Source organism: Trichechus manatus, unplaced genomic scaffold (assembly GCF_000243295.1).
Source record: "Trichechus manatus latirostris isolate Lorelei unplaced genomic scaffold, TriManLat1.0 scaffold00045, whole genome shotgun sequence".
NCBI classification, from domain to species: Eukaryota; Metazoa; Chordata; class Mammalia; order Sirenia; family Trichechidae; genus Trichechus; species Trichechus manatus.
In genome coordinates, this window is record NW_004443981.1 from 4,687,640 (window position 1) to 4,697,609 (window position 9,970).

Consider the following 9,970-nt stretch of genomic DNA (forward strand, 5'->3'; position numbering starts at 1 on the left):
TATTTTTTTTTTTTTTTTTAAATTGCCATTTGATTCTAATGTGCAGTCAGGGTTAATTAAGAACTTCAGCTTTGAAAGTAGACAGAGGCACTGATGATCTTACAGACTTGTTGTGGCGATAGATGACTGAAAGACTTTCAGGTTTTTATGCACATTATCAGAATCAGAAAATGATAATAGATCATATTTAATTTGTTAGCAGTTTATATTCTGTGGTTTTTATTTCTCCCCCTTCCCTTTGCATCTCTAGGTGAGATTAAAAGACTCACTTGTCAGCTCCCTTCAGTTTTGTAAGGCAAAAGATGCTGAATTAGCTTGGATAGATGGTGTCCTAGACATGAGAGTCTCCAAAGTGGACACAGGAGTTATTTTAGAAGAAGGAGAATTGAAGGATGATGGAGAAGACTCAGAAATGCAAGTGGATGCTTCTTCAGATTCTAGCACTATAGCACAGCAAAAGGCCATGAAGAGTCTGTTTGGAGATGATGAGAAAGAGACAGGTGAAGAAAGTGAGATCATTCCTACTTTGGAACCTTTGCCGCCTCATGAGGTAAAAAAGCATGGGCCTTTTCTCTCTCCTTTCATTTCTCATTTTCCTTTTGTTTTTAACCATTTAAAATGTGTCATATGTAGGTCAAGGTTGGTCAAGCTATGTTCCTGTGTATGTGTGTGTATATATGTATATCGGTTCTATGTGGCTATAACATATGAATGATAACAATTTAAAGGGAACCTTTAGCAAATCATCTTATAAGGTACATAATTGTTTCAAGATGTATGCTTTCAGTATAGATTTTTAAATATTAAGTTTGATGGTTATAAGGATTGCCTTCTAGCTTCCCAGCCAGGTTTGTAGTTTTCTAAAAACATCGTGCTCTTGCACTCCATATTTGTATGACATCAACTCAATTCAAATCGCTTTTGGTTTGATATAGTTAGAACTCTTTTATTAAGTGTAAACATAATTCTAGTCCAGTATTTCCATGTTCTCATCTAATTAAGTAGCACAGATTTCAGCTATATTTAATTACCTTAATGTACAACAGTATTAAGCTTTTATTATTGTAAGAGTCCTTCATGCAAGTCAAGAGATGTCTTTAGTCCTACTGGAAATTAGTAATTGATGGCCTCTGTCATTGGATTCCCTTCTAGTACTGCTCTTTTGAAATTGGGAGGAGGAACTAGAATTAGAATCTTTGTTTTTTTTCTCTCTGTGCTAATACTAGCACTCTTCAAAGCAATTTCAAAGTAGCAGCATTAGGTTGAACCACATGCCTCTCTGATTCTAAAACCAGTGGCATCGATTGCATTTGCTCTGAGGAAGAAGGGAAAGTGGAAATGGGATTAGGAGAGAATTGTCCTCTGAACTAAGCAAAGGACCGGGATCTGGAAAACAAATTTTTGGTTCACTTCTGCCTACTGGCGTTCTAGTTGACGCCATTAGGCAAGTAGGTGTGTGAAGAGCGTAATATGACCAAACGTCTCTCTCTGTGGTTATGAGCTGTGACTAATAAAATTGATTGTGAAACAGTCAGGAAATGTGAAGGGCTTTGTAATGCTAAATAATGAAGTAAAATTCAGAATAACAACTTGGAAGGTGATTTACATTCTTGAAATGATCTGTCAAAGAACCTCAGAGAATAATAGATAATATCTTAGAGATCATGTGTTGTCACTTTATTCAGTATAACTATATATCTGGTGTTTTCTTTCCTCCTTGACCTTTGCTAAGGTTCCTGGACATCAGTCAGTTTTTATGAACGAACCGAGACTATCAGACTTCAAACAAGTTCTTTTACGGGAGGGGATTCAAGCTGAATTTGTAGGAGGTGTTCTTGTTTGCAACAATCAAGTAGCAGTCCGTAGAGTAAGTGTGTTTTTAATAAAGGTTGAATTGGACAATTGCTTCTGATGTTTTGTCATTTTGGATTCTTGATTCTTGTGTGGTAATTTCACAAAACTGAACATCAGTAACTCACATACATAATGATGACCTTGAAGGCTTAGCAGAGTGACTTTCAAAGAAATAATATATAATTTTATTGTAAGTTTTTATTATTTGAAGCCTCTGACATTTATGTCTATGAAAAATTCATGACTTGAATATTATATCCATATTCTATGAATCAGAACAGTCTATTCCCTGGCCAATCATACAGTCATTTATTTAATATATTTTGGATACTATAGCTGCATATTAATGAATAGAAAGTGAACTTATATTTTTTTTCTCTTGATTTGTAGACGGAAACTGGACGCATTGGATTAGAAGGCTGCCTTTGTCAAGATTTTTATAGGATAAGAGACCTTTTATACGAACAGTATGCCATTGTATAAAGGACATGATGTCAAAAAGTATGTTTGACCTTTTGAAGACAAAAAGGATTGTTATCTTATTCTAAGGTTTTGCTTTTTTGTTTTGTAACATACAAAAAAGATCAGCTAGAAAAATGTAACATGTTAGATTTTTTAAAAATGTAAATAGAGACCATTTTGCTAAGGCTCAAATGAGCATTCTACCTTTTGGTTTTCTTTCTGAGTAACAGAGGTCCTAACAAGTGTACAGGCCCACGAGTTGAAGATGATTGGTTTCCTTTACAGACCTCTTATTCAGAGAAGAGCTTTTTAGTCGAATAAAACAATGCAACTTAGCAAACCAGTTCCTGGCCTTAGAGAAACATGTTTGCTTGTGTTCTTGCAAATTGTTTCTTATGTCTTCTGGAATGAAAAGCGAGAATTACTCAGAAAAGATGTGCTACAAAAAACAAAATTGATAAAACAGTTTTTGAAGTCTATTTAAAAAACAAAGACAAACCAAAACCTTTAATGAATATGTGCTATAACTCATTTTTGAATTACAATATACAGTTGTTTTATTTTGTATGGTTATACTCATAACATGGAGCATATCTGCTCTGTGCCTGTATTTCCCAGTGACTTACTCTGGTGTGAGGTAGTACACATTTAGTTCAGAAATCAATTTTTGTTTCTCCCATTTCTTGTTTTATCAAGATTTTTGTTGTTCTTCAATCGAAATTATCACACCACCATTTGAATATACATAATTTGAAAGAACCTTTTGGTGTGTTATAGTCTTAAGGTTTCTGCATATACTTTAGACATACCTGAACTGTCAGCTAGGTTACTGTATTCTATTGAGTACTGTTTTTAAGAAAACAAATGTTGAACCTCACACTTTTATAAGGTAACAGTATAATTTAATTAAAAGGTGTATATTTTTTTTATCTCTTAGGCTTGCTCTCTCCTACCCAGATAGTGGTTGGATTTTACACACATTACTACAAAATGATACTGAAGTTGGATAAGGTCATTCTACCTGTGCTGATGTCTTTCTTGTGGCTAGCAGCCTTGATATAGTATAACTGTTTGTGTTCAAAAATAAAAACTGAATGTATGCAATTTACATTGAACTTAAGAAATGAAAATCATGTTGCCCTGTTGTAATCTGCTGATGCTTTTTAAAGAAGTAGCTTAATCATGGCAGACCTTGATGTTTATTTCTTAAGTATTTAAGCCCTCCTCTTTACACTTAGCATTTTTAGGAGAATCAGTCTTCTTATTTAACATATAATAGAACTATGGATAGTACAACCCAGTGATACCACACTGAAATTAATATTTCATTCTATTTTAAATTCTTAGAAAGCCTCTGTTGTGGATTATAGTTGCTAACACAGTTTACAACCTTCTGATACTGAAAACCAGATATGCGGAACAATGTTATAGAAGATGCATATTCAGAGTGTGTTTTCTTTTTAGAGCTTTGAAAATTTTTCATTTACACTCATTACTGTATTAGAGTAAGCCTAGAGTCCTATTTATATTCCAGGGGAAAGAAAACCTGCCTTTGTTTCATGGTTTAAAGCTTCTGGTTATTACATATTACATTGTAGTACTGTTACTGAACATTTGTTTCTTGCTAGCCTTTTTATTGTCCTGTGAGCAGAAATTAAATTTTAAAGTACTGCTTGAAGATAGCTAACTAATGTTATTACAAGAGCAATACTTTTACCTGTTTCTAGATGGCAGTATTACTAAAATTTCTAAAATGAAGACATTTGTTTTAACCTCAGTTAGTTACGAAAAGTATAAACTTAAAAAAGGACTATTCGATAGATCATGAACTTAGAGGAACTTTCAGATCTTTATTGTTTAAAAGCAAGAATAAATACAAGTGGACTATCCGCTGGTACCTATAAATAATGTGGTTAAAAAGTTTTATTGTATTTGTTGCAGTGGATTATAAATGTCAAACGTCATTGCAAAGAGGATTTCTGTTTTCATCAACCAGTAGATGGCTTGAAAAAGAAGTAAGGAAATCAATTTCCTAAGGAAAGCCATTCACTTTTTTTTTTTAATTGAGATATAATTCATCTACCATAAAAAATTTCCCTTTTAAAGTATACAATCCCGTGGTTTTTTTGTATACTCACAGAGTTATGCAACCATCACCGTTATCTAATTCCAGAACATTTTCATCAGCCCAAAAAGAAACCCTGCATTCGTTAGCAATCCTCTCCCCGTAGCCCCTGACAGCCATTCATCTTATTTTAGATTGCCTATTCTGGGCACTTCATATAAACAGAACCAATCAATGTGTGGCCTTTTGTGTCTTTCACTTAGCATAATGCTTTCAAGGTTCATCCATGTTGTAGCGTAAATCAGCACTTCATTCCTTTTTATGGCTTCATGAATAGTATTCCATTGTATGGCTGTACTCATTTTGTTTTATCTACTCATCCATTGATGGACATTTGGGTTGTTCCGACTTTTTGCTTATTGTGAATAGTGCTGCTATGAGCATTCATGTGAATGTATAAGTTTTCAGTTCTCTTGGGTATATTCCTCTCTCTCTATATATGTGTGTGTGTGTGTGTGTGTATGTGTGTGTGTATATACACATAGGTACGCATATATGATTTTTACACTTATGTAATTTTTAAAACTGTTTGAAAGTAAGTTGCAGTTATTACGTCCTATTGGCCCTAAGCACTTCAGTGTGTATTTTTAAAAAAACAAGGACATTTTCTGTCTAACCACACTACATCCATCAAAATCAGGAAACCAACAGTGGTAAGATTCAACCATTTAATATATAAACCCCATTCAGATACTGCCAACTACCCCAAAAATGTCCTTTGTGGTCCAAGATCCAGTGCAGGATGTTGTATGTATTTGTTTAGTTATCATGTTTTCCCTGTAGTCCTCCTCAGTCTGGAGCAGTTCTTCCGTTTTTCCTTGTCTTTTATGACCTTGACATTTTTGAAGAGTGCAGGCCAGTTGCTTTGTAGGATGACTTTCACTTTGGGTTGTCTGATGTTTCCTCATAATTAGATTCAGGTTATTCATTTTTGGCAGGAATATTGGAGAAGTACTGCTGTGTTCTTTGCATTGTATTAGGAGGCACATGGGGTCAGTTTGTCCCATTACTAGTGATGCTGATTTTTAATAGTTGGTTATGTCTGTGAGGTTTCTTTACTGTGAAGTTAGTATTTTGTACTTATTAATTAATAACTAATAAGTATTTTGTGAGGAGCTACTTTGAGACTATACCAATATCCTGTTTTTTCTTTATCAAATTTTTATTCACTATTTTTAACATCCATTGATGATTCTTATCTGAATCAGTTATTGTCAAACGGTGATTTTCTAATCCCATCATTGCTTTACGTTTGTTAATTGGCATTCTACTGTAATTGGCACTCTACTTGTCCAGTTGATAGGGGAACTAGCCAGGTTGGGAGCCTTTCCTGCTGGGTAAGGGGCGTATTTGACAAGAGCAGGGGAATTCATGATTAGGCCTTCTTGGGGCTAACTGTGAGGCTGAAAGATATGAAGGCAGCACTTGGAATTTTAGGTCATACAGTACATCCCTCGTTCATTCATTCATTTATTATTTGTATCAGTATGGAACATGGATTCCTGTTTGATAATCTACAAAATGTTATGATTTATTTTGAGGCTGCAGTTCCCTATTTGGCGGGTGGGAGCCTCTTCAAGCCAGCTCCTGTGTTCTTTTGACATGTCCCCATGGTTCTTTGAGGACTTCCTTAACTTCTGGCACCACAAGATGTTCTAGGCTTATCTTGTATTTTCCCTACCTCAGTCCTGGAATCAGCCATTGGCCCAAAGAGTCCTGGTTCATTCTAGTGGAAAATAGAGACCAAGATTTGGGTGCTAGTGTTCATTGCCACTGTGGTATCATATTTCCATGTTACCCTGTAGTAAGAAACTGGACTCATAATCCTCAATATATTCGTTCATTTGTTCAGTCCCCCTAAAAGGAACCAAGCTCCTGACCATGGAGCTGGCTGTTTTGCTCCAACACCCCTGCACTGACTGCTGCATGGACAAGTTTCCTCACCTTTCCAATCCATGGCAGCACCTGTCCATTGAACCCCACAGGGGATATTTTTAAAAAGGCACCTTTGGCTCAAATGGCAGTGCCAGAACATGTTTTGATTTACATGGTGATCCTGCTTACTGCCGTCAAGTCAGTTCCAACTCATAGTGACTCTGTCGTACAGGGTAGAACTGCCTCATAGGGTTTCCAAGGCTTTAAATCTTTACAGAAGCAGTTGAGCACATCTTTCTCCTACAGAGTGGCTGTTGGGTTCAAACTGCAGACCTTTCAGTTAGCAGCCAAATGCTTTAACCACTGCTCTACCAGGGCTCCTTACATGGTAATCTAGCAATAGTGAAATAAGTGTAGATTCGAAAGGTTTCTGCTTTGAAAGGGACTGTGTAGCCTTTTGGGTATTTGTCTTGGTTATTTTGTTAAAACATTTTCCTCTTCACTCTTTATAGTTAAGCCTTATACATAATGTTTAAGCAAGCACCAGACAAAGTAATGGTTGTTGTGGAGTGTGAGGTTAGTGAAGGAGAGTGTGGAAAGGAAGGAGGTTTAAACCCAGTCTTGCGGGGAGTAATGGGTATGGTGGGACAGTACCACACAGTAGCTATCTCAATCCAAAATGCTCTTCCTTTTTTTTTTAAATTTTATTGTGCTTTTAGTGAAAGTTTACAGCCCAAGTTAATTTCTCGTTCAAACGTTTATACACATTTGTGACTTTGGTTGCAATCCCCACAATGTGACAGCACTGTCCCCCTTTCCACCCTGGGTTCGCTGTGCCCATTTGTCCAGTTCCTGTCCCTTCTTGCCTTCTCGTCTTCTCTTTGGGCAGGAGTTGGCCATTTGGTCTTGTTTACTTGTTTGAAGTGTAAGAAGCACATTCCTCACATGTGTTATTGTTTGTTTTATGGGCCTGTCTAATCTTTGGTTGAAAGGTGGGCTTCTGGAGTGGTTTCAGTTCTGAGTTAGCAGAGTGTCAGGGGGCTCTTTAAGCTAAAACACATTAGCAGTTAGAGATCTTAAACTCTATATTAATATTATAATTGCCTTTTGAAAAACTTTGCCTGTCAGTTCATCATTTGGATCATCCACCTCCTTAACTCTTAAGTTTTAGAGTGTCAGGATCAAGTTCACTATAGTGAGTGCTGAGATGTTCTTTTATTAAACAGTTATTCCTCAGTCTTAACAGTTTGTAGTGGGGGGAATAATATCAAGCCCCTGGACAGGGAATTCCTTGGTGAGCTCAGAATGGAGTCCAATTATGTAACAAATGTGGGCAACCTGTGTAATAATTATTAGAATTTATGCCTACATGTGGGAAAATGGCGTCTATGACCATAATTATTTCCATTTCATAGATTTGGTTCATCTAATGGAAATAATTGCTAATATGCTTTTTCACGAGAAAATAACTGAGCCCCTAGCAATAGCAGCTGACACTGAGCATTTTGTATGTACTGAATACTGTGCTAACTACTTTACATGCATTGTTTCCTTTAACCACGACAGTCATGGGCAGTATGGTTACTGTTACTATGCCCATTTTACAGATGAGGAAACTGAACTTTGTGGTCTGACGTTAGCCCTCCAGTTCTCATACATAATAGTGTGTCCTGGTTTTGATATCTTATCAGTTAGAGTTCGTTAGTTTTGAACAAAAGAAACTGACTGGCTAACTTAGGAAAAAAGGGAGTTTATTGGGACCATTGAGGCAGCTTTGGCGATCCAGGTAATAGGGCCTGACAGCCTTTCAAGGCACTACCAAAGCAACAAGTCAGTTACAGTTCAGGTCCCTCAACATACAAGGTCATAAGGGAAATCCAGCCTTGGCCCCCTCCATGGCTAGAGAGATGGGCACCTTTACTATCAATCTCACCAAGACGACACAAATAGAGAGCATTCTCCAGAAGAAGTTAAGGGGCTGTTATCAGGGTGGAAGAATGGTTGCTGGGAGGCAAAAACATAACCCACACCCCACAGAAGATGTAGTGGTTAACAGTGCAGGCCATGGAGTCAGGAACTTCAAATGTCAAGTCCACTACTTTCTAAATGTGTGGATTGGGCCAGTTACTTTATGTCTTGGAGCTTCAAATGTATAGAAATCATAATCGTACCACTTCCTTGGATCATGTGACGACTAAATGACCTAGACCGTATAAAGCACTTAGAGTGTCTAGAGCATAGTAAGCACCTCAATACAACTGTTATTAAGTACCACAGACATTGCCTCATTCAGTCTTCAGTATAGCTCTACAGGCTAGGTACCACCCCTGTTTATACAGGTGAGGACACTGGCTTGTTCTAAGTCACACAGCTGATCAACCATGAATCTGGTGCCCTTCTCAGGTCTGTTTATCTGCAAAAAGTGCTCTAATATTTTCCCTTTGAACTTCTAGACAAGAATCCTTCAGAGTAACTTCCAATGTATTACAATTTTCTCTAAATCATAATAGAATTTACATCATAGGACCTAATGTAGGTCTAAGACATTTTTATCTTTAGACATTTTCTAGGACAATTTAAATGCAACCCACTTTCTGCTTATAGTCAATGTGATAATGCATTAATCTAGAGATACTTTATTTTTCCTTGTCTTGGTCAAAAAAGAAAATCCACAGGTTGCATGATTGAAACCTATTTATCCAAGAATGCTTATATGGATTCCAAAAAGCTGTTTAACAATGTCTCATAACATCTGTATGGAAGAGACGAAGAGATGGGGTTGTTTAAAATTTAGTCAGGTGGGTTTCTAACCCTTTCTCAGCTATTTCCAAAGGTTCATTGATAGATATGTGCTAGCCTGAATTAGCAAGTTCTGTCCTCATCTTGGAAACCTGATGGCATACTGGTTAAGAGTTCAGCCGCTAACCAAAAGGTCGGCAATTCGAATCCATGAGGTGCTCCTTGGAAACCCTACGGAGCAGTTCTACTCTGTCCTATAGGGTTGCTATGAGTTAGAATTGACTCGACGGCAACGGGTTTGTTTTTTTTCTTTGGTCCTCATCTTAACTTGTTTGAAGTTTGTTTAGGATATTGGCGGCAGGTTAAGAATATTTACAGATGTGCTGCCGCTGGGAGAAGTAGCTCTTGTACGAGAAGACAGAATTGGTATCTAAAATGATCTTGACAAGTTTGGGCAATGGGCTAAATCTAAGAAAATGAAATTTCACTGTCTTTCTAAACAGTTGGCACAAATACGGAATGGAGACAGAAAGCCTACAATTAGTTTTTTTTAGTTTATTTTATTGGACTATAACTTGATCATAAAGATGGCTACCAAAAATATAACTGATTTAGGGCCACATTACTAATAGACTTACAGACCCTGTCGTTAATAAAGTTAGTTGCTGTCTGGTCATTTCTGCCTGGCCCTGTGCCATCCTCACAATCCTTGCTATGCTTGAGCCCAGCATTGCAGCCAGTGTGTCAGCCCTTCTCATTGAGGGTCATCTTCTCTTTTGCTGACCCTCTACTTTACCAAGTATGATGTCCTTCTCCAGGGACTGGCCCCTCCTGATAACATGTCCAAAGTACGTGAATCCGAGTCTTGCCATTCTTGCTTCTAAGGAGCATTCTTGCTGTACTTCTTCCAAGACA

At 37.1% G+C, this 9,970-nt stretch overlaps 1 protein-coding gene across 5 annotated transcripts in view; it reads left to right on the forward strand.

Moving 5' to 3' along the window:
* Nucleotides 1-9,228, forward strand: part of CPSF2 (cleavage and polyadenylation specific factor 2) — a 40,206-nt gene extending 30,978 nt beyond the window's left edge. For 3 of the 5 annotated variants that reach the window (XM_004376677.3, XM_023731745.1, XM_023731747.1), the window contains 3 exons: nt 251-550; nt 1,733-1,867; nt 2,245-3,265. In XM_004376677.3, coding sequence (XP_004376734.1) covers nt 251-550; nt 1,733-1,867; nt 2,245-2,337 — 528 coding nt within the window. In that variant the 3' untranslated portion in view covers nt 2,338-3,265. Of the gene's footprint in view, nt 1-250; nt 551-1,732; nt 1,868-2,244; nt 4,684-8,980 lie in introns of those variants that run through there. The other 2 variants (XM_023731746.1, XM_023731744.1) reach the window with 2 other exon arrangements.
* The last annotated feature ends 742 nt before the right edge of the window (nt 9,229-9,970 follow it).